The 24,394-nt window shown below is 56.3% G+C and overlaps 1 protein-coding gene across 3 annotated transcripts in view; it reads right to left on the minus strand.

Annotated features, from left to right (window-relative positions):
* Positions 1-24,394, minus strand: part of CDH23 (cadherin related 23) — a 410,239-nt gene that overhangs the window by 16,021 nt on the left and 369,824 nt on the right. For all 3 annotated transcript variants that reach the window (XM_075533399.1, XM_075533398.1, XM_075533397.1), the window contains 10 exons: positions 14,904-15,125; positions 14,530-14,649; positions 13,766-13,946; positions 10,351-10,484; positions 9,708-9,917; positions 9,094-9,201; positions 7,823-7,925; positions 6,677-6,802; positions 5,864-6,067; positions 1,103-1,561 (listed from right to left, as the gene is read on the minus strand). In XM_075533399.1, the coding sequence (XP_075389514.1) occupies positions 1,103-1,561; positions 5,864-6,067; positions 6,677-6,802; positions 7,823-7,925; positions 9,094-9,201; positions 9,708-9,917; positions 10,351-10,484; positions 13,766-13,946; positions 14,530-14,649; positions 14,904-15,125 (1,867 nt within the window). The remainder of the gene's footprint in view (positions 1-1,102; positions 1,562-5,863; positions 6,068-6,676; positions 6,803-7,822; positions 7,926-9,093; positions 9,202-9,707; positions 9,918-10,350; positions 10,485-13,765; positions 13,947-14,529; positions 14,650-14,903; positions 15,126-24,394) is intronic.

A 24,394-nucleotide genomic window follows, 5' to 3' on the forward strand; every position in this document is an offset into this window, starting at 1 on the left:
ATGTGTGTGTGTGTGTGTGTGTGTATTCACGTCTTTCACTCCTTTCAGGAGGTGCTCACCACAGAGGGTCCACCATGCTGCTGTGTACACATCTGATGGTTTTCTCGGCTGCCATTTGGTACACCCACACCATTGTGCTCGCCAGGGTCCTAGGACAAGGGTGCTCTCCAACTCGCCACTGCCAACAGCGTTGCAGCGAGCGCCCCGTTGGCACCTCGCTGCTGGCCTGAGAAGTTCTCTGGGGCATGAGCTCCGGAGCAGAGCTGCTGGGCTGGACATACTTGGCGCACGCATGCACTTTGTGCTACACTGCCGCTGTCCAGGCGGTGGCATCGGTCATGGAGGGCAGTCCCCGCCGGGTCCGGCATGCTTTTGTCTACTAGTTACAGACGGAACACCGGTACTTCACTGATGCTGTCTTATGCATTCTTCCAATCACCAATGATTCTAAGCAATTTTTCATAGCTGTGTTAGTTTTTCTTTCATTCCTGGGCCTCCCCAAGAAGTATTCCTGGAAGGTCCCATGTCCCCTCCAGAATCTTCCCCAGAGATGTAAAACCACTGAAGGCAAAAGGAGAATCATCCTCAGACCCTCCTGGGATCAGCTGTGTAAATTGTGAAGGATAGGTCACGATCTCTGTTGTCTGAGAGGGTAAGAGAATCCTGGCGGCACAGCTATGCCTTCAGGGGATTTACAAGGGCAGAATGCAAATGAAGAAAGTACTCAAGGTATCTAGTTATCCAAATCAGCTACCACTCTCCCCTGCAGTGCCAATCCCACCAATGTGTCCTATTTAACGCTGGCAAGACTGCGGTGGTACGGGCACTGACTTACAATCCTGGTGGCGAAAGGGCCGGAGAGAGAGGAAGAAGCAGAGAAGAGCAAGGTGGGTGGGAAGAGAGAGGGAAGGAGGGGTGCCAATACGGGGGCAGAGAGGAACCGTCGACGGGAGGGGAGAAACAGAGGAAGAAAGCAAGAAAGAAGGGTGGGGAAGAAAGAAAGCAGAGAGCAAGGTACTCGGGAGGGCAGGAAGTAACCGGGGAGTAACCAGAAGTAACCAGGGAGTCAGGGCTGAGGGCAGGGGGCAGCCCGCCCTTGTACCTGTGTTGATATTCACAGCAAAGGCGTCCTCCTGGTCCGGTACCAGGCGGTCAGTGTCATCCTTGGCGACGATGCCAATGATATGGTACTCCAACTTGGGGTTGAGGTCACGGTCGATGGCGGTGACGTTGGCAATGACGGTGCCTGGCTCGGCCGACTCCAGCACGCTCACCGTCTGGATGGGGTTGAGGAACTCGGGGCGGGAGTCATTGATGTCGTCGATGAGGATGGTGATGATGGCCGTGCCCGAGAGAGGGGTGGTGCCCCGGTCAGTGGCCACCACTGTCAGCCTGTAGGATTCTTGCTCCTCCCTGTCGATGGTGACATTGCCCACTCGGATGACCCCGGTGGCCGGGTGGATATGGAAGCGGTCCTGAGCCCCAGCTTCTATTCGGTAGGTCAGCTCCCCATTGAGACCACTGTCCTCATCCGTGGCGGTGACTTGGAGGACTGAGAACCCTAGGGGGGTGGGGATTGGAAGGAGCTGAGCATGCCACCGTGCCCCCACTCCCTCTGTTCCACGGCCCCCAGGTCACTTAAAACACAGGGTTCAGATATTAAATGAGACTGGTTCCCAGCAACTAATTATCAGAACATTCAGAATCTAAAAGAAGAAAATCCTTTAGGAATCCTAAACCTGATACCGACAGACAATTCAATACAAGCAATCTAATAAGCCAGACAATGATTGGGAAAGTTCAGCAAATCCCTACTTCTTTCAAATGGTCTCTTTCTGTACTCCAGCATGGCTGGTGCCCCAAGAGAGCGCTCAGCCCACAGATCCCCGCTGATGTGCTGAAGCGAAGCAATGATTTCTGTAACAGGCTGTCTTCCTATCTGAGCCTGCCCTCCGGGACCGTGCTCATGTCAGAGTGCCCAGAGACCCCACGGGTCAGCTCCTCTGACTCCTCCAGGCAAACAACCTTCAAAGTAACTTTTAAAGCCACATCAGTGTATACTATGAATAGAAGCCTTATATCTCCATGTCCTCTGTGTGTATACATAGGAGCCCCGGGCAGAGCAGGTGAAGGAGCGGGCTGCCAACGGCACGGTCGGGAGTTCAGAATCACCAGCTGCACTTGTGTGGGAGGAAGACGCGGCGGCTTTCAACTCCTGTAAAGAGTCACAATCTCGGGGACCCACAGGGGCGGCCCTACTCTGTCCTAGTAGGGTCTCTGTGAGTCGGAATTGTCCGGATGGCAGTGAGTGAGTTAACACGGCTGCGTGGGCAACATCCAACCAAACACGTGTCTGTGGGCTGGGGCACCAGGTATCTGAGTGCCAGGACCCTTCTGCCTGGCTGCCCAGAAGCCACTTGGTCTGTAGTGATGGAGGCTTGGCCCCAACCCCCACCCCAGTCTCCGTTGGTTCCCTCGGCTTGGTGGGTCTGTGCTGTCGTTAGATGCCCTCAAGTTGGTGCCAACTCACAGCAGTGACCCCGAGGCCAGCAGAGCAAAACACTGCCCTATTCGGCACCCCTCACATTTTGTACTATGACTTCATTGCGGCACCCACTGGGTTAACCCACTGCTCTCCATGTGAGTCTTCACTGTACCAAGAGCTGGTCTTCTCCCAGGACTGTCCCCGCCCGATGATGTGTCCAAAGCATATGGTGAAGTCTCACTGTCCTCACCCTTTTTTAAAATTTAAAATTTATTTTATTATGGGCTCTTATGCCATTCCATATATCAATTTTATCAAGCATATTTGTACCTATGTTGCCATCATCATTTTCTAAACATTTACTTTCTATTTGAGCCCTTGGTATCAGCTCTTTTTCCCTCCCAACCTTTATAAATTATTATAGTTTTTATAATCACTCTCCTCACTTCTGAGGATCATCTCCGCTGTGATTCTTCCGAGACAGACAGACCTGTGTGCTTTTGCAACAGTCTGTAATAGAACTTCCAAGATATGGCTACAGCTGTCGTTCAACTGCCTCGATTTGTCTCCATTAATGTCCCGGCTTTCAGAACCAGGTAACGAACGCGATTGACACCAACATGGCGTGGTAGTTGGATTTTACGTCAATCTGTCTTTGTGTGGAGGGGTGGGGGTGGAATCCAACCTGGCCATCAGGTCACAGCCGAGGATGCCTCCTTGTGGGGGAAAGAGGGGGGTGTGGTCTTCTTGCAAGGGAGAAACTGGGGGCTTCTCTCTCTCTCTCGCCCTTCACCATCATCCTCGCTGGGACTCTGGGTATCTCCGGTGGCAGAGCCAGGCCACTGGCCTTGAGAGCTGCCAGCTTCCTGCCATGTTTCCACCGACCTTGGGGCCTGTGACCCTGAGCCCACCGGCTGGTGACCTCTGCTTCCTGCTTCGCCTTTCTGCAGCTGCAGCCCCGTGAGTCTAGAGAGGGTTCCGGCTGGTTAGCAGTGGACTAATGGACTTGAGTCAGACTGGCTGGGATGTCTTCTTGCTATGAAGTGACTTGTGGATGTACAGTTTTTCTTAGACCTGTCTGAGTGCCCTGCGTTTGTTTCTCTAGACAACCCAGCCGACACACACGGCTTGTTGGGTCAGGCACATCGTAGTCCAAAAAGGGCCAAATTTGCTTTTAACCACTTTAAAGAACTCATCCACAGTCCCCACGGGTTGTCTGGCCCGTGGGTGTCCATGGGGAAGTAGGTACCCTCCCAGCCCTGGCTCCATGGTCTCCATGGGCAGCCTCTCACTGTGAGCTGGACTTGTCTGGCTCAGCAGGGTAACAGCTGGGGAGACCCAGTGGAGCACAAACCGAGAGGACCCCGGCAGGAGCTGCCCAGGCTGAGGGCCGCACGGCAGTCCCCTGGCTAGCATGCCCAGGAGCCTTCTGCACGGTGGGCACAAGTGTTTGCACAGCATCCATGTATCCAAAGTTACATTTGTGCCGTTCTCTTTCACAGGCTGCATGGCTGCTCCCCCAGTCTGGAGGCTGTATTCCCCCTCATCTAGCCCAGCCTCTCAATGGTTTGCTCAGCATACGGGTTAAATAAGTATGGCAAGAAAAGACAACCCCGACACACACAGGACTGAAAGGAGGGCCTACTGACAGCCTGCGACATGCAGATGACACCCTCGCTCACTGAAAGTGAGGAAGACTTGAAGCCCTTGCTGACGAAGATCAAGGATCGCAGCCTTCGGTGTGGATGACAACTCCACGTAAGGAAGACCCAAACTCTTCATAACGGGACCAGCAGGAAACATCATGATCAATGCGGAAAATGTTGAAGTTGTCAATCAAAGCCCATGGAGCCAGCTGACAAGAGATCAAGGACACATAGCTCCGGGTAGATCTGCTGCACTAGACCTCTTTCCAGTGTTGGTGAGCCAGGACGCTCGTTTGAGGACTAAGGTGCGCCTGACCCAGGCCACGGTATTCTCCACGGCCTCATATGCACACGTGGAAGATGGACGCGGAATAAGGAAGACTGAAGCAGGCATCGATGCATCTGAAATGTGGTGCTGGAGACTACGGACAGGACCACGGGCTGCCAAGAGGACAAACAAACCTACACGCAAGAGCCCTTGAGAATGATAGAACAAAGATGCCACTTGGCAGACAAAAGCCTGCGTCACCCATTTGCCTCAAAGGCAAGTGCAAGTTGGACAATGAAGCGAAGCAAGACGAGAAGAACTGATGCATCTCGATCAGAGCGTTGGCGAGGACAGCCGCCGCTCTCACGGGTGGCCAGCCGAGCAAAGGAGCCTGCCTTAGCAGGGGGGCGGGGCCACAGGACTGGGCGGGGCTTCTATCTGTTACACGTAGGATTGCTTGAAGCTGGGACCGAACAGTAACATTAACGAAAGTTTGTGCTACAAAATCTAACGCTCTCCCCGCAGGAGTTCCTTTTGTGCCTAGAAACTTAAATCATATCAGTATTCACATTCTTTCTTTTTTTGTAGTGTTTCCTACCTTTTTAGCATTTTCATATATATATAGTACATAATATGTATGTAAACACAGACTTCTAGTGTCTGAGACAGGGTGGGATCTGAATAGCCACAGCTTCTCTTTGCACGATGCGTTTCTTCCGTGAGTTTCATCGTTTCATTGCGCAATACTACATTCCTGGAATCACCAGTGTCTGTTCTTGGGCTGCCCCCCGCCCCCCACCAGTCTTACACTTAGATGACCTGACTTTCTGCCTTGTGGCTTTGTGCTCTGCTTTTATAGTATTATTGCTAGATGGTGCACAGGGGTGTCACATTTGGCTGCTACCCAAGTGTTGGTGGTTTGAGCCCACTCAGACATGCCTCAGGAGAAAGGCCTGGCGATCTACCTGGCGAAAACCAGCCACTGAAAACCCGTGGAGACGTGGCACTCTGCTACATCCTGGGCCATCACGACCTGCAGCCAACTTGATGACCATTGTCCCAGGGACTTTAGTAGCTGGTAAAGTACATCTTGATGACGACGATATTGACATCTCCCCTGTTCTTCTAGGTGAACTTGAGCACTCAACTCCATCATATTTTTAGTTTGATGGGAATCACATCAATTCTATTTTGCTTTTAAGACTAGTCCGTCTTCCCATCCAAGAACACAGCGTATGGAGCATATTCAAATAATCTCTACTTACAGACCAGACACTGAGAATCCGGGATGGGAAGTGGGGCAGCCTGGGTCTCTGCCTCCCCACAGTACCCCGCGGGGGCCTAGCCCTCTCCCTACTGGAGGTGAATTCTGTGTCCAATTTGTGAGGCTCCAGGTTCCACAACCACCAACCAGCTCCTCCCGGCTGTGGGGTGGGGCATGCTGGGGCCTGCCCTCCTCCTTACCTGGGGGGCAGTTCTCCACTAGGTGCACGGTGAGGGCATTGGGGATAAAGGTGGGCCAGTTGTCATTGTCGTCCAGGATGGTGACCAGCAGGTCGGCAGTGCCATTCAGCAACCCGATGTCCTCGGCCAGCAGGAGCAGCTCCAGGATGGGAGGCGAGAAGGCCTCCCGGTCAATGGTGACTCCTGACCTCACTGTCACCACACCTGGAGGTTGGGAGTGGGGTAGGGGGAGCACCGGAGGGAGGTGGGGGAAAAGCCAAGAGGGAAGTGACAGAGAATGGCAGGGCCACAGTAGGGAGGGAGAGGAGGAGAAGCAGAGAAATATCACGTCAACACGATGCCTCTCTTCCCTGCAGGTCCGAGTGTGTGGCTGCCCTGTGCCAGGATGTCACCTGTGGTTCCCTCCTGAGTGTCCTTCAGAGTCCTGCGGGGGGACAGTCCTGCCCCCTGAGACATGCGAGTGCATCCCACCCTGCTGATAAGTCGCCCCCCTGTCCAGGGTTGGAGAGAGGACTGGTCTCCAGACTTTTGGCTCGGGGGAGGGTGGGAGGGAGGGCTGCTCAGGCTGCTGTCCAAGACGGGCCTGTGCCTGGGCGAGCTGGCGGGGAGTGGAGGCAGCAGGCTGGGCTCCCTGCCTGGGGCATGTTCCTGTCTGCGGTCCTGTCTGTGTCCTCCTCTCTGTCACGGCCCTCCCGCTTGCTAGATGGGGGCTGGAGAAGCAGGGGTTCCTGAAGAGATGGGATGCCTTCCCAAGGAGGGAGCAGCAGGGGAATCTCTGGCGGGGGGGGGGATTTGAGGAAGGGGGGCGCTCACCTGTGCTGTTGTTGATGTCAAAGAGGCCACTCTGGGTGCCCAGCAGGCGGTAGGTCACTACAGCGTAGATGTCCTCATCCGCATCCAGGGCCAGGATGGGCCCATTGAGCATCGTGAGGGGGGTCCCTGGGCAGAGGCGAGGGGGGTCACTGCAGGGCCTGCCAGTCCCGCCCTCCCCACTCCCAGCCCTTCCCAGTGAGCCATGGCTGAGGATGGATGAGAGGGAAGGGGGTAGGGAGGCTGGGGCGGGGCTGCGGCAGCCTTGGCAGACTGAACGCAGGTGCCTGGGGAGCGGCCTCAAAGCCCTGCTGGGGAGAAAACACACGCAGTGAGCAAGCCCCTCGGCCCGCCCAGAGCCACGCCTGCCTTCCCAGCAGCCTTTGAGGCTGGCCACTCACCAGAGGGTCTGGCCATTCCCTGACATCCCCTTCCTGATGCTCCGTGCACAGGTGTCTGTCTATACCTGGCTAGGAAGACAGGTGTGTGCACCTGGTGGGAGCACTTGTGCCTGGGTCCCAGGTCGTGAGTTGTCTGCCTGTGCCGCCGTGCGTACTTGCGTGCGTGAGTGCGTGTGCAGGCACCCATGTCCTGTGCATCTGGGTGCCGGGCACACGCACATGTGTGCTGGGTCTGGACCCATGCTGGCCATGTGCGAGCACACGCACGCTCACACACACGCACACACACAGGTGAGGCTTCAGAACCAAGTGCACAGCGAGGCCCTGTGAGGACACATCTTGCTCTGACTCCACACCCAAGCTTCAGGGCTGGAGGAGGCCGGAGGACGTCCGGGCGCCATCCAGGGGGAGTCAAGACAGGGCTCTGCTCCTTGAAGGGCAGTGAAAGCAATGGGTACACTGGCCGATTCAGGCCTCAGCCCCCATCTCTGCTTACAGCCAGTCCTCACACCATACATGCCCCTCTGACTGGGACCTGGGACCTGTTCCAAGAGGCCCGGCTGGCCCACCAGCCCCTCAGCACTGGATCTCCTGTCCATACCCATTGGGGCTGTTCAGCCATGTGGCGAGGCTGCCTCCCCAGCCAGACCTTCCCTGGGACCCCATCAGCAGGAGGTGGGCTTTCAGGCCCCCAGTCTCTGGGGCCTTGCAAGGACAGGGCTCCTGGGGGGGGGGGGGCAGCACCTACCCTCGGGGGAGTTCTCCATCACCTCTGCCTGGTAGGTGTTCTCAGTAAAGAGCGGGTGGTTGTCATTCTCGTCCGCAAGAAAGATCAGCAGGAAGTCAAAGTCCTGTGGGGGGAGAGGTGGGACGCAGCGTGGTGTCCGGGTGTGTTCCACCATGCACCATGGTAGGAGGTGCTGGGCTTGAATGGGAGGGGCTCAAGGCACAGAGCTGTGTGGATGGATGACCAAAAGCCAAACCAGGGATCCAGAGACCCTCCAGCTGGGTGGTCAAGTCATTCCTCCTGCCTGGGCCTCAGTTTCCCATCTGGAAAATGAGTCTGTGGACTCCCTCTGGGAGGTGTTGGGACGATCCCTGGAGACGGAGGCTGTGAAAGGTGCCTTATCTCATGATATAACTATAGTTTGGGGCCAGAGGCCGAGTCTTGTTTTTGACACCTCAAGACCTCCCAGGCATCCTTCCAAACCATGCCCACCTTGCTTGGGAGTCTCTGGGCCTCGGGGCTGGTCTCCAGTTCAGAGAGGAGGTGTGATACCCCCCCACACCCCACCCCGGGCCATGCGGCAAGTTAGTGGCTGAGGGGTGACCAGGACCGCAGTCTGTGGATTCCCATCACTCAACGTGCTGCTTCCAGGACAACCAGGCTGTCCCCAGGACAACCAGGCTGTCCCCAAGCAGGTGGAGGAGGGGCCGAGGTCACAGAGGGGTGCTCAGAGCAAAAGAGGCAGGGGGCTCCTGAACACCTGCAGCCAGAAGGCTTCGTGGGCTAGATTGGTGGGGAAGCTGAGGCCCGGCGGGGACATGCGTGTGCCAGGAGCAGAGTGGAGCAGAGTTGAGGCAAGCCTGCCACCCCCCCCTACATCAGAGACAGCCCCCCCCACACACACAAAGGGACTGTTTGCTTCTACAGCACCCGCCGGCCCTCAGCAAAGGGAGTCAGAGGCTTTGATTTCTGAGGGGGACACAGCCCCGAGGACTCAGAGAATATGCCGTGAGTATCTACATGGCCCTGGGCTCACAGCCGTGGCGTGTGCCCAGGGATCGGAGGTTAGGGCGGAAAGAGGCGTCTGCACGGAGTGTTCTCTACCATTCAGGGCCTGGGCTGCACCCTAGGGGGACACTGGCTCCTCTGCACAGCCCAGAGTGGTGTTAGCATTTTGTGGAGTTGAAAGTGGATGTGGAGAGAGTAACAGCACTGGGGGACTCTTAGGCCCAAGTGATCCCCGCTGGCCACGGGCTTCCTGTATTGGAATTGGTGTGCCCTCTGTGTCTCACCCGCCTGGCGATACGTGGGTTCTCCGGGTTGTCCTTCACTGAAATGGTCAGCTTGTAATTTGGGATCCGCTCACGGTCCAGGGCCCGGTTCACAGTCACGACCCCTGTCTGGGATGTGGAGGGCCGGTGAGGCAGGCAGAGACTGCGTGTTGACCCACAAATGCCCCTGCTCTGCCTGGGACTCCAGGGCTGCCTGTGGATGAGGAGAAGGCCCAGAAGGCCAAGCCTGGCCTGGACCTGTGGGGTCCTGTCAGGACTCAGGGACCACCGCTGCTCCGGTCTTGCTGCCTCAAAGGGATGGGCCCTTTGATGACCCTTGGGGGGGGGGGGGCTGCTCACATTCCAAGGGGCCAAATGAGGACTTTCTGGTGCCTCTTGGTACAGACCACCCAGGTGCACCAGAGGCTCTGGCACGGACCCTGCACGTGACAAGCTTCAGGGTTGACAGGGCTGGCTTGAGAGGGGGCCCAGAGGTGGCTCCTCAGGGGGACTGGCGGGAGAATGCCTGGTGAGAGCCTGGACCAGAGGAGCCTGGCCCCACTCCCAGGAGCTGGGATGCTCGGCATGTAGGTGCTCTGTCCTGGGGACCCCTGAACCTGCTGGGCTGGCTGTACCGTGGCATTGATGACGAAGGCCCGCTCGCGGTTGCCGGCCGTGATGTTGAAGGTGAGCAGGGCATTGCAGCCACTGTCGGCGTCACTGGCCAGGATGTGGGCGACGAAGCTGGAGACGGGGCTGTTCTCACTGATGGTGATGTTCATGGGCAGGTTCAGCAGCACCGGGTCATTGTCATTGATGTCCAGCACCCGGATGCCTACCAGCATCTGAGGCAGAGGGGAGGCGGGAGAGGTGGCACAGGTGCAGGCGTGGGATGGAGGGAAGAAGACGGGAGGAGGGAACGTGATGGCGGACACAGAGGGGGAGGAGGAGTGGAGGCCGGGTGGAGCAGGGACTGGGGGGTGCTCACGGAGGAAGAAGACAAGATGGTGTGGGTGGTGGGAAGACGAGGGGCGGGGGCAGGGAAAGGATCATAAAAAAGGCCAAAGCGGATGACCGTGAGGACAAAGAGGATGGGACAAAGCGGACGGGGGCTTGGAGACGGAGCGTGGTTGCCCACGAGGTGAGCCCCGAGCAGGCGTGGAGCTCTGTGGCAGGTGTGGAGGGCGGCTGGGTTTGTAGGCACAGATGAGAAGCAGGGTCTCTGGAGTGTGGAGGGGGTGGTGGGGTGAAGCCGGTGGAAGGGATTCCCAGACTCACTGTGGAGCTGAGGGGGGGCACCCCCCTGTCACGGGCACAGATGGTCAGGTTGTAGAAGGCAATGGTCTCCCGGTCCAACTCCACGTCTTTGCAGACCCGCAGCACCCCCTCCACAGGAGAGATCAGAAACTCCCCTGGGCGGGCCCGGGAGAGGCTGCAGTTAGCAGCGTGGCCAGGAAGTCCAGAGGGCCCGGGCCTCTCGCTCTTCCCCCTGGCAAGCCTAAGCCTCCAGCAGCTCCAGCTTCAGAACCTCATGTGACCTGCCCAGGGAGGACGGCTGGCAAGTGCAGAGGCAGGAGGATCAGGTAACCACTAGGGGGCGCAGGTGGGCTGGGGCCACACACCTGGTGTGCCTGGCCTCCCACCTGTAGCGCAGATCTCGGTCATTCCTTCCCATCTGTACAGTGGGCAGACCCTGGGTGAGAGGGTTAAGTTGGAAAAGTGGAGGGTTTCTTTCTACAATCCCTGGGTGGCACCAACAAGTAGGCATTTGGCCACTAACCAAAAAGTTGGTTGTTTGCGTCCACCGAGAGGTCGCTTAGAATAAAGGAGTGCCGTATGCATCTGAAAACCAGTTGCTGAGAATCCCACGGAGCACATGCCTGCCCTGATGCACGTGGTGCCAACGTGAACCGAGCTCTGCTGGGTGTTTCCGCACAGGGGCCGTTTCTGTAAGGAGGCCTGGTGGCCCGGCCACACGCACTCAGGAAAAAGTGCTGGTGATCCCTAAAGATGACACCCTAGAAAACCCAGGCAGCGCTTCTCTGCTGGGGGGCAAAGTCGCCTTGACAACACCCCCAACCACATCCACAAGACCCCTCTCTAACTGCTCAGGGTCAGAAATTGGTCATTGAAGGTCTGAGAAACTTCTGAATGCGCGATCCCTCCCAGACGCCACGTTGAAAAGGAGAGAGAGAGAAAGGAGAGGAGGAGGAGAGAGAAGAACAAAGTTGAACACAAAGGAATGCCTGGCTACAGGTGAACCTGCAGACACTGGGCTGGGGTGGGGGAGCATAGGGGGGGAGGAGGAGAGAGCCACGGCAGGTGGCCCCATTGCCCTCCATCCATCCCAGGCTCTGTGCCATGGGCACACTGCAGAGAGGGCTCTCTGGCTGTGGGGGGTCCCCTAGCCCTAGTCCGCCCAGACGGCCTTTCCCTCACCTTCTGGGGAAGCCTCGGCTGGCCCTTCGGCTCAGCCCTCGTGGCAGCCTGGCTGAGCAGCCGGCTCTGAGGACGTCTGAGAGCAAGGCTTGATTCTCAGTCTCGGAGTTGGATGGGGCCTCAAAGAGAATCCTTTGGAAAATGGAACCGAGGCCAGAGAAAGGTGGGGACTTAGTCTAGATCCCACAGCGGATTCGAGCCACAGCGCATGGTCTTTTCAGACCGCAGCACTCAGAGCTCAGCAGGGCAGGAGAGAAGGGGGGGTAGAGGGTGAGGAAGGCACTCGCTGGCACAGCGGGCTAAGCATAGGGCTGCTAACAGCAAGCCTGGTGGTTCAAACCCACCCGCTGCTCTGTGGGAGCTGAGACGAGACAGTTGTGCCTGTAAAGATGCGGTCTCAGAGACCCTAATCCGACGCTGTCCTGCAGGCTCACGGCTAGTCGGAACTGACTGGCCGGAAGTGGGCGTGGTTTTGTGGCTTGGAGGGTGAGGGGCAGGTGGTAAGGGAGCCAGAGGAGAGTGGGATTCAGTTGGACTGCAGACATTAGGGGTTAAGGGAGGCTCTGGCGAGAAGGAAAGGGAGGAGTGGGGAGCAGAAAGTGGGGAGAGCTTGACGAAGAGAGGCTGACTCTTTGCACTCCCCCCAGGAACTGGGAGGAAGTTACTTTGGAAAGTGAGGGACAGGGGTCCCGGAGTAGGGTATTGACTTATTCAAGGACACACAGCACAGAGCTAGGCCAAGGACAGAGGTCACAGCTCCCCAAGTCTTCTCTGCCTGTCCCTTGACCTCTGCCTCACTATTCCTGGCCCAGCCCCTGCCACTGTGATTGATATAAACAGTCTCAAGTCCCACCTGCGCCTCAGCTCTGCACCCCACGGGTGTGGCCTGGCTGGGGGGGGGGGGGAGGCATAAAGGCTACTCTAGGCAGGATTTCCCGAGTCTGGGGATTCCCTTTCCAAGGCTTTCCAGTCCGGGCCAAGGGCACACAGATGGCCTCCTGCCATTCTTCAAACTGGCACAGACCCCCCCATTCCTTGAAGGAAGGGACAAGGTTCCTGAAGGCTCAGAGGAGAGACTCTGGGGCCTCGGGCCTCCAAGGCTGGACCCAGGCTCCACCCAGGATAGACCCCCTGTGGCTCAACTCCTAGGGACCAGGCAGGCCAAACGTTCCTGCATCGCCAATGACCCTGATGGCCCTGGTGGGTAAGCATTGGGCTGCCACTACAAGATTAGGGTGCAGTGGAGGTGGGGGCGTGTGCCAGGGCTTGGACGCCCCACCCTCTCACATCGGCACTTACTCAGTGCTGGCTGACAGCGACTCCCTGTGCGTTCCTGAGACTGTAACTGTTAATGAGAATAGAAAGCCCAGCCTTTCTCCTTCAGAGCTGCTGGTGGCTTTGAACTGCCGACCATACAGATTGGAGCCCAGTGCGTCACCACTGTGCCATCTGGGCTCCTTTCACATCGGGAGGCGGATGTGCTAAGTGCTTGGGCTTTGGCTGCATGCATATCCCAGCCTCATTCTAACTCCTGCCATGCATGCCTGGCTGTTACTGAGCCGAGACGCTCTCCTCCGGAACACCAGCGTCGGGCTGGAAGTGGACCAAGCAGGACCACGGATGGGACGGTGCCAGATCCAGGGCTGCTCTTGATGTCATCATGAGACCCTGCAAGGTGCCTCAAGGGACTGGGAGCCCGCGGGGAGGCTGGGGATAGAAGGGAGGGGGCGAGGACTGGGCTGACCAGGAGGGGCAGAAGGAGGAGCTGAGCAAGGTCAGGCTTGGCCGGAGAGGCTCCCGGGGGCTTGCTCCCCGCCTGTTCTTTGGCTATGTGTCTCCTCTTGTGAGCCGAGAGAGCCCAGCCACCCTGACGCCACCCCACTGAGGGGAGCCCCTCCAGGAGGAGGCTGTCGTGGTAGGGCAGAGCCTGTAAGCTGGGTAGCCTGGAGCACCTCATGTCACCCCATGGGGGCTGGCTACACTGGGCTCTGTCCTCTGGGTACAAGACGGATGTGCCCATTGACCATGGGCTCCCAGCGGCAGCTCGGGACTGCAACTCTCTGCTCCATGTTCACAGCGCTCTCACCCCGGCCCTGTGAAGAGGGGTGTGGGGCAGCATCCGCCATCATAGGGTTGGGGAAACTAAGCCTCAAGAAGAGGCACACGGAGGCAGGGCCAATTGCCATGAGATCTGTCCTGCTCTGCATAGGGTGGGGAAGAGTCCCACCCCCTTCCTAGTTTAGACCCTACTCACCTAGGGGGTCTCCATCCACGATGCTGTACTCCACCTGGCCATTGGGGCCCGAGTCCCGGTCGTGGGCCAGGAAGGTCCACACCCTGGGCCCTGGCTGGCCCTCTGTGACGTCAAACGGCCCCTCGTAGTCTCGGGGAAAGGTAGGCACGTTGTCGTTGATGTCATTCACGTTCACCAGCACCTGAGTGGTGGACACGGCTAGCCAGGGCCATATCCCAGCCAGGCCCGGTGCTGGTCTAGCCCCCGCTGGGCCTCTGCCCCTTCACCTGTAAACGGGACCTGGTAATCCTGCCTGGTGGGGCGGCTGCAAGAGCCATCAAGGATCAGGGGAGGGGAAGAAAGGGACTTCCGAGGTATCCGTGTGACTGAGCCACTACCACCGTGAAAGCCTTTTCTCGGCCATACTGATGCGCTCCTACTGGTGCTGTGGACCTCGGCTTCTCCCTGGCTGATTTCCCTCCCCTCTGAAGAGCAGTTTGATACCCCTCACAGCGGAGGACCAGAAGCTTGGGAAGGTGTACGGGACTCGCACAGGGTCGCAGCCTCAGAGCTGCAGGGACAGGCCACGGAAACCCTGCTGGCTCGAGCAGGTTCACCGACTTCCCAGGAAGGTGGGTGCCACGACCTGTCTGCCGAGTACAGCCACGCAGACAACACAGCACATTGGGATGGTCGGGGCTAAGGACAGGGCTCTTGGGTTTAGCCATTCCCCCGGGTACCCAGTCTCTGGCCATTTCTCAAGGTGGGTGCGTCCCCTCACCCACCGTGGTAGTAGAGGTGAGACGGTGGGACCGGACCGGGCACTGGTCTGTGGCAGTGATGAGCAGCGTGTAGCGGCCATGGCTGATCTCGTAGTCCAGCTCCATGATAGCGCTGATGACGCCCTGGGTGGGGTCAGAGGTCAGAGAGGGAGCAGGGCGGGTGTCAACACATAGTGGGTCTGAGTGCGCTGGGAACCGGCTCCTCGACGGAGCTGCCCCTGACCCTCGAGGAGTCTCGGAGGGGAACCTTGACCCCTCCCCATCCAAGCTTTCAGGCCCTGAGAATGGCTGCCCCCACCAGGTGTCTCCCAGACTCCATCTTGTCTCCTCACCCTACCCTGTCCCCCTCCTGGCCCGGGCTGCCAGCTGCTACTAACCGTGTGTCTGTCGATACGGAACGTGTTGATGATGTTTCCCGAGACGATGGCATAGCTCACTGTGCCATTGGGCCCCTCGTCCGGGTCCAGCGCCTGGACGGTGATGAGGCTGGCACCGACCGTGGCTGGGCCCTCGTCCAGCAGCACCTCGTAGTGGGGCTGCTGGAACGCAGGCGCGTTGTCATTTTCATCCACGATGGTCACATACACGTGGGTGGTGGCCTGCGGAGAAAAGCAGGGTCAGGCCCCTTGGCGAGGTGGCCAGAGGGGTTAAGGTGGAGTCAGCTGCCGTGTCTCCTGGACTGAATCATTCCGAGTGAAGGGAGAGAGCGGGAAGCCACAGGCTGGTGGAGGAGGAAAACATACATGTTATCTGCAGTTGAGTGGGTCTTTGGGTCACAGTGATCCCCCGCTCAACATGTCTGGTCTTGGACCATCCCTATGGATTGAACACCATCCCTGCTTATTGAACAATGTCCCGTGGGGGATCCATAAGGTTTCATTGGATGGGTTTTGGAAATAGGTCATCAGGCCTTCTTGTCCTTAGTCCATCTTGGTCTGGAACCTCCCCCCAAACTCTTCAGAATCAGAGCAACATGCATGCGAACAACAGTGAGTTCAGCCACTGCCTGAGGCGTGGACGCTGCTGCACCTGAGGACTACTGCCCGGGAATCAAACGCAGGTCCCTGGCATGGAAGGCAAGCATTCTACCACTGAAACATGAAAGCACGAGATTTTTTTTAAGGGACCAAAAAATAAATATATTAAAAAGAACATAAAAAACACACACACGAAGTTCCATGAAAAACAAGGGTAACTGGTTAGGGTCAAGAAGGCACTTACAGCACTACTTCACTGTCCAGTGCCACGACAGACATCACCAATCAATCACAGTACTGCCGAAGTCCACCCCAGGCTCCTTCTCAGCAGCGTCCCGGGGATTGAAACTGGTATACGAGAGAAACCCAAGAGTCACCTCCCACTACTGTTTGGTCAGCTTATACTGTGGTGGTGTGTGTAGCGCCGTGATGCTGGAAGCGCTGCCACCAGTGTTTCAACTACAAGCAGGGTGACCCGTGGAGGACAGGTGTCAATGGTGCATCTAGACAAAGACCTACTAAGAAGAAGAACCCGGTGAACTACTTCCCAAACAATGGTCAGTGAAAACGATAAGAACAGTGGTGGGACATGATCTGGTACAGCCCCGTGAAGTGAGCCCTTCGGGGTGGGGAGCGCACAGAATGAGAAGAGCAGCTGCGAGCCCCATTAGGACTTAGCACATGGAACGCAGGAAGTATGACTCTAGGGAAATGGGAAGTGGTCGAGAATGAGATGGAGCAGCTGATGCCAGAGATCGGAGGCTTTGGTGAATGGAAGCAGACTGGCATTGGCTGCTTGGAATGGAACAATCGGATGACAACTTGAAGAGGAATGGTGTCACGTTCAATGTGGAAAAGAACACTTCAGGATCTATTCTGAAGGAGAAGGCTGTCAGGGATAGGATAAGGTTGATATGTCTGCAAGGAAGAGCGGTCAGCGAATTATTACTCAGATTCATGCGCCAACCACTAACACAGAAGATGAGGAACTCGGAACTCTTTTTAAAACCAAGTTTTGCGATCTGAAAGTAATCAAACATGCAACCATTAAAAGTGCCTTGGTAAATACTGGTGAGTGGAATGTAAAAGTTGGAAACCAGAAGGCTCAGTAACTGGCACTATGGCATCGGCATGAAAAACAAAGCAGAGATTGCATGGTGTGGTGGGATTTTGCAAGACCAGTGGCCTCTTCATTGGAAATAGCTTTTGGACAATCTACACAGTGGCAATGCACATGGACCTTGCTAGATGGCATACACCAGAACCAAATCAACTACATCTGTGGAAAGAGACAACGGAGAAGCTCAACAGCATCAGGTAAAACAAGGCAGGGCTGACTGCAGTGACGGACGGACCCTCCAGTGCTCGTATGCAAGTGGCAGGGGAGCTGAAGCAGCTGGAAACAAGTCCCTGAGAAGAACGCACAGCCGACTCGAATGTAGAGCCCATCTCAAGAAAGAGTTGACGCGCTGAACCTCACGACGAAGGACCAGATGATTTGTGGTCTGAAACCAAAGACATCAAACACGAAGAAACCAAAACTCAAATAAACAAAGACGACGACAAACCTGCTGGCACCGGGCGTTGGCCTTTCCTTGGCTGGGAGTCGGAAGGACATCAGCAGGCCCTTCCCCTCGTCCATCTTTGTCTGGAAGTGCCACTGAAATGCTTCAGCATCGGGGCAGCACCCACACCAACCACACTGAGCTCAACCACTGCCAGATGGGCAGTGCCCAGGAGTCAGTGACCCTGTAGGACGGCGGAGAACTGCTCCGCTAGAGTTTCCAGAGGAAGGAACACCTGGCTCAGGACGGGAGGGGGATTCATTAACCGCCTGCAGCGACCTGGTTAAAAGGGAAGAGGACTTGAAACCCTCACTGATGAAGATCGAAGACGGCAGCCTAGTCTACAGATTCCAATCCATAGAGAGCACACAACAATCTTCACAACTGGACCAGCCGGCAACCTCATGATAAAGGAAGAAACTACTCAGGAGATTAAGAGTGTCATTGTTCGATTCAAGAAATAAAGTGATGATGAATTGCATTGGGCGGATCTGCTGTGAAAGGTCTCGTAAAGGTGTTTAAAAGTAGAGCGGCCACCTTGAGGTCTCGGGCGCCCTTGGCCCAGGCCATGATATTTTGAATCACTCAGATGATGTGGAAGTTGGACAGTGGATAAGGAGGGGGGACGGAGAACCGGTGCCTTTGAGGAGCCTGGAGTGTGTCACCAACTGGGAGAAGGACCACATCTTCTCTGGAGGAAGTCCTCCAGGGCGCCGGAAAAGTGAAGCCGCTGATACCTGTCTCACGGCCTTTGGGCATGCGGGCGGGAGGAACCAGCCCGTGGAGAAGCATCATTCTTACCAAAGCAGAGCAGCAGAGCCAAAGAGGAAGACCCTCAACGAGACAGGCTGACACAGAGCAATGGCACTGAAGATGACAGGCCGGGCAGTTTTGCTTTCTTGTCCCTGAGTCAGAACTGACTCAAACGCCCCCAACGACGGCAAAAATGGTCACTTCTAACACCGAGCTAGCTCTGCCTGGTGCCGGGCCTCCCGAGAGGCCACACGAGGCTAGCCCACAGTGTGTAGGCTGCACACATTGCTCATGTCGATGGAATACATGTTTTCGGCATGTTTTAATGGAGAGGACATTGGATTTGGGGTAACCTTCTTGAGCTGTGGAAAAAAAATCAAACTCACGGAACAGAACTCGATGGCAAGAACAGCTTCTGCGACACACACCCCTGTGATTGGCTATCCCTGGCTGATGCGTGGCCACACATTCGTGGCACGTGGCACGTGGCAAGCAGAGTTGTCGTTGTTGGCTGCTGTCTAGTCAGGCCCAGGTTCATGGCGGCCCCAGGACAGTGGAACAAAGCCCACCTCACTCCTGCACTGTCTGTGGTCCATGGGATTTGGGGAGCTGGTTTTTGGAAGTAGATCACCAGGATACACATTTTTTTCTAGCCCAGGTTAGTCAGGAGCCTCTGCTGAAACCTGTCCAGCATCATAGCCACCTGAAGCCGCCCCCGACAGGTGGGGACTGCCCACGAAGTGCACCCGAAGCTGAAGCCAAGTCTCCCACGTGTGAGGTGAGAATTCCACCGGCATGCCACCAGTGAGCCACCGGAGCCACCTTCACCAACAGGGCGGATGTGTGGGGGAAAGGAGTGAGCCACGTGTGCTGGTCTCCTCCCCTCACCCCCTCCCTGCTCTGTCTTTCTTCCCTGGGAGGACATTCCCTCTGAACTGCCTTACCTGGGCTTCCCATGGGGCTCCCCTCCTTTCCAAGGGAGCCATTTCTGGTCAGAGCCGTGACTAATCCAGATGGAATAACTGACTACCGGGTGGTCGGTGCCCATGTCCCCTTCCCCTCCAACTCACATTCACCTGAGAACTCAGGATGTGGCCTGCATGAAGGTCACGTCGGATTAGGATGGACCCCAGGGTTACCCTTAGTAAAGTCCCCCTACTTTACTGAGCACGGCGTTCTTTTCCGGAGAGTGGCTCCTCCCGCCGGCATGCCCAAAGGCCGTGCGACAGGTCTCAGCAGCCTCACTTCTACGGCGCCCTGAGGTGCTTCCTCCAAAGCAGATGCGGCCTCCCTTCTCACAGTTCGTGACACAGCGTGCTCTTGGCCGAGCGGGTCAGTTCTCCTGAATCTGGCACCTTGTCTTCTTACGGGAGGTTGTGTGCAGCCAGGGATGCCCACGAGGAAGCAGAACACCCTTCGACACTGGGAGCAGCTGCCAGTCCAGGGTCATCAAGGGTGGTTGGCCGCCACCAGGAACTAGGAGAGGCTTCTAGAAAGAACCAACCCTGCTGAACTCTTGATTCTGGGCTTCCAGGCAGCTCTGGTGGCGGAGCGGATTACACGTGGGGTGCTGACAGTAAAGAGGCCCTGGGCTTCCGCAAGGACTCCTGCACTCAGACACCCCCAGGGGCAGCGGTGCTCTGTGCTACGGAGCTGCTGTGAGTCTGAATCTGCTTGAAGGCAGGGAGTTAGACTGGGTTGCTGGGAGGCCGAGGGATTCGGCGGCAGTTGGTTCGGATAGCCTCCAGAACTTTGAGAGAATAAAATTCGGATGTCGTAAGCCACCTGGATTGTGGCACTTTGTGATGACGGCCCTCACAAATGAGTAGAGTTGACTCATAGGTTCTCACAGCTGCAGTCATGTCTCCTAGACAGACTAAGATCCGGGTATTGCCACGGCCAGAGTCAGGTGACCCAAAGAGCAGAATGCAGACCACCTGTGAGCAGTGTTCTCCTGGGGCCTGATGGCTAGCTCTGGGGTCACCTCTGCAGGGACAGACAGATGGATAGAGGACCCGGGCCCAGGAATGCAGTACTGCCCTTGGAGAGGCTGGTACTGCCACTGCCCTGAAGTCACGACTTTCGTGGGGGCCAGAGAGGGCCGTGTTAGGTGGCTGCTGAAAATGGTTTGCAAAGCAGGTGGAGTTGGCAACCTTGACATAGAGCCCTGTGACCTTGAACAGGACACTCTCTTCTCTCCGTCTTTCCTGTCCATTAACCGGGGGATCGATCTGGAACTCTGAAGTCCCTCCTCCTTCAGATATTCTGGGGTCTGGCCGCTTGTCACTGGTCACATGGGTGACAACCCACTGTGGGGAAGCATTCCGTGAGCTTTAGACTCTCACTGAAACTTTAATAAGATGTAAATGCTGCGAAGGAGTGGGGTGGCAGCAGGGGGCAGGGAGGGGCGGAGGGAGGAGAGAGAATGAGAATGCATTATTTTAATATTTCTCAAACTTCCTCCCACAGATAGGAGAGGGAGCTTGCACTGAGAAGTTTGCAGAGTAACCTGAAGCGTTGGTCTCAGGAATGAGAGTGCTCTGGACCTGCTCAGGGTCCCTTTGCAATCGCAGTGCATTTAAACAGTTGCAGTGGTTCCTGGCAGCAGGGGGAGGGATGGGGTGACTGCTGCAGGCACTTAGTTGTTTGTGGTGGAATGCGCTGGGAGAGTGGCTGAACAGCATGGGGAATGAAACCACGGAACTGAGTCAGCATCATTGACTTGGCAAATGTGTTGTATGTCACAAACACACACACATCAAAAAAACCTACCCCACCACATCCATTCTGACACACAGCCACCCTGACCGGGACAGAGGAGATCTGCTCCTAAGGGTTTCTGAGGTTGCACATTTTACCAGAGCAGACAGCCTCGTCTTTCTCCAGAGGAGCAACTGGTGGGTTTGAACTACCTTCCTTGTGGTTAGTAGCCCAACTCATCACCCACGGTACCCCCCAGGGTTCTTTACACACAGTGGTAGGGACCCTGAAATGTTTGAGCCTTTCTCTGGGGGCTGTGCACGATCCTGGCAGCAGCTGGGGGCACTCAGCCCAGGGGGAGGCCAGCCTGGGTCCCTCAGGACACCTCCTCTGCCAGCAGGAGCTCAGGCTGGCTGGGGAGGGGCTCCCACTTTCCCAGCCCCACTCCCAGATTCCCTGCAGTGAGTCTAACCATTGTGCAGGTCGTGTGTGTGTGTGTGTGTGTGTGTGTGTGTGTGTGTGACAAAGTCACTCCATCTAGTGCCCTCTGCTTTGAGACCAGTCTAGGCTGTGGGCAGGGGAAGGAAGGTCTGACATTTTCTTTCCTCCCAGTTGGACCCCGCCCCCCTGTCCTGTCCTAGCACTGAGGAAATAGTGCTAGAGCTTCCTGGACCCTGCCCTCCCCTTGGGCAATGCCTCTGCCCCTCACAGATGCCCATGTCATCCTGATGCAACCCCCAGGCTCAGGGGCGAGGAGGGGAAGGAACAGGAGGGGGGCTGTGTCAGCTCAGTTGCTACAGCTCTCAGAGGAAAGGCTGGCAGGCTGCTCCTCCCTTCCCCCATTCCCAGCCTCTCACCTGCTAGTCTCCACCTCCCCGGGCCCCCTTGCAGAGAAGGCATCCAGTTTCAAGGGTGGCAGGGCCCAACCAGGCCAGAAAGGAGTTTGGGGAAAGAGGCGAAGCTCTCCAGGCCTCCGCTCCTGAGAGACCCAGACCCACTTCTGCCCAGGACAGCCAGGGTGGGGAGAAAGCCTAGGGCCTATCAGGCTTTGCCCCTTCTCCAGGTGAAAGGCAGTTCCCACTGGGCCAGCTGGGAAGGGAAGCTCCTTTGAGGAGGGATCACAAGGTCAGGGTCAGCTCATCCCGTTGGTTCCCAGGCTCCCAGTGGACTGAGCCTACATGAGGTCACCTCTGTGTGGCCTTCCCTTGCCCCACCCCTGAGAGCTCCCAGAGAGGCTGAGACTGGAGCCATGCTGCCCGTAATCAGTTTTGAAACAGATTATGGCTGTGACCGTACACTACTGGGAGATGTGATTGAACTACGGAACCACAGGATATCTGTATTAGCTCCCCATAAAATGGTTTGACGCAGTGGTGGGACTCAACTAATTTAATGTCCAGTTTGATGCCCTGCTGACCATTTTAAAGATAAGCCGAAAGGTAGGCTATTATTTCATACAGTTAATCTGTAAATAAGAACAAAGAGGTACACAAAACTAGATGATGAGAGCTTTAAACTGTAATGAAAAGTATTAAATAAAACCTGACTCAAAGCAATAAAACTCTCATGTGAGATATTCCCATACTGCTTCTCGATGGGCGTCCTTCGCAACTCCCTTCGTTTTCCTTAGCCATCGTTTCACCGTAGGAGCGGGATGCCATTCCGTGGTTCTCCACCTTCCTCACGCCGCGACCCTTTCACACAGCGACCCCCCCCCCCATAAGATTATTTTCGTTGCTACTTCACCACTGTCATTTTGCTGCTGTTCTGAATGGGACGACCCCCGTGAAAGGGTCGTTCGACCCCCGGGTTGAGAACCGCTGCTGTAGAGGTAGGCAGATCAGACAGCACCCACTGTGTCTGCTTGATCAGACAGGCGACCTCTCGACTCTGCACATGCTCCTCTTTGTAAAACCCCTTTGCGCGTCTGCAGAACTCACAGCAATTGTTCTGTAACATTTCTGACAACATTTTTAGGTCTTTGAACGCTTTCAGGAATTGCATGATTCGCTCATGATAAGCCGTGGGAATTTGGGCATCACACCAAGCCGAGCTGATGACAGCGTGTCACCTTTCGTTTGACCCTTTGTCCCCTGATGTTATCGGTGTGCTTACTGACGCAACAAACTCCAAGGCACAAAAATGCACGATTTCATCAAAAGGAGAATCCGTTTTATGAAATGAATAAGTAAATATTACACACATGGCTGTCATATTTTTATACCTACGGATGGAATGAACATTCCTGTGGGCACAGATGAATGCTGATAAGGGGTGAGGAGTGTCAATCTGTGATTTCCACACGACTGCCCGCCTTGGGGGAGAACCCTGGCCCCACGTTCCATCTTCACAAGCAGTTCGCCAAACTCACAGAAAGCCTGGTATCAGTTCTGCTGAACACAGCGGAGGAGGCGGCTGCGTCCCAGCACGGGCTGGAGCCCGGTGGTTAGCTCGTCAAAGCCCAACCCACAGTGTCCCCAGGGCGCCCTGTAGGCCTGCAGAGAGATGTGAATCAAAACCACAAGGCCACACCAGGACACTGCACCCCTGGTGGCACACACACCTGCCACCCACAAGGCTGGCAGCTCACGCTGGCCAGCCACTCCCCAGGAGCAACAAGAAGCTGTCTGCTCCCACAAAGATGTACAGCGCCGGAAACACTAGGAGTCTAGGTTGACTTGGTGGCCGTGGGGAGGATGGCTAAGAAACAAACACAAAACCAGAAAGTAGCAAATGTTGGTGAGGATGTGGGGAACCCGAAACCCCCATTGCTGGTGGGACCATCACGTGGCCCAGCCCCGTGGAAAACAGGGTGGCAGTTCCTGGAAACACCATGTAACCCCACGCTCATGGCAGCGCTGCCCACAATCGCTACAAGGTGGAAACAATGTAACTGCTCACCCCCAAGTGAGTGCAGGATGAAACATTACTCAGCCCCCGGGGGAAATGAAATGCCGGTCTTGATGCAGGCAGCGTGCACTGCTGAGTGAAATATGCCAAGCACGAAAGGACAGGCACTCTCTGACGTCACCGACACAGGAAGATACGATAAGGCGGAGGCAGAGAACAAAGCTTATCCGTGATGACCAAGGTCAGGGGGTGGAGCTCTAGTGGTGCAGTGGTTACGTGTTGGGCTGTTAACTGCAAGGTCGGCAGTTCAAAACCAGGTCTACTTCCGTGCAGAGTTTATGTCTCAGAAGCCCACAGGGGCAGTTCTACCTGCCCTACAGGGTCACTGTGAGTAGTCTGAGTTGGAGTGGTGGAGAGGGGAAAGTTTGCCTTGATGGAAAAGAACATATTGGAAAAGATCATATTGGTTAAGGGTGAGGTTGCATGACCCATTTCTGTAATTGTTTTTCTTTGTTTTTGAGGAAGAGGAGGGGTTTTATTTCCAAGCATCTAAAGGTTTACAAACATGGGATTTTGTTTTTAAAAGGACCAGGGGAATACTGGAGGCCTGAGAAGGGGGTTGGGGCCACAGGGCTGCCGCTCCCCGGCCCCTATCCACCGGCACCCGCCTCTGCTCAGTCTGGAGGGCTGGCTGGTGAGCAGTGGAGGGTGGGAGAGGCAGGGAGGTGGGGGAGGGTGGCTCCCCCAAAGTTCCTGCTTAACACTGAAGGGGCAGCAGGGGTGGGGTGGAGGGTGATATACACACAAAACAGAAAAGTTAAATAAAAAACAAACTAGACAGCTGGGCCTTGGGCCCTGCAAGCCCTGATGCCCCAGGACTGGGTCCATCCCCACACAAAGGGGACACGGGGCCAGCGGGCGGCAGCCTCTCCTGCCCCAGGGGCAGAGTGAGGACAGCGGGCAGGGCTTCTCAGACACATGACAAGGACACCGCCCTGCTGCCTTTGGTCTGGGTGGGGTTTT

This window comes from Tenrec ecaudatus, chromosome 16 (genome assembly GCF_050624435.1).
Source record: "Tenrec ecaudatus isolate mTenEca1 chromosome 16, mTenEca1.hap1, whole genome shotgun sequence".
NCBI lineage: Eukaryota > Metazoa > Chordata > Mammalia > Afrosoricida > Tenrecidae > Tenrec > Tenrec ecaudatus.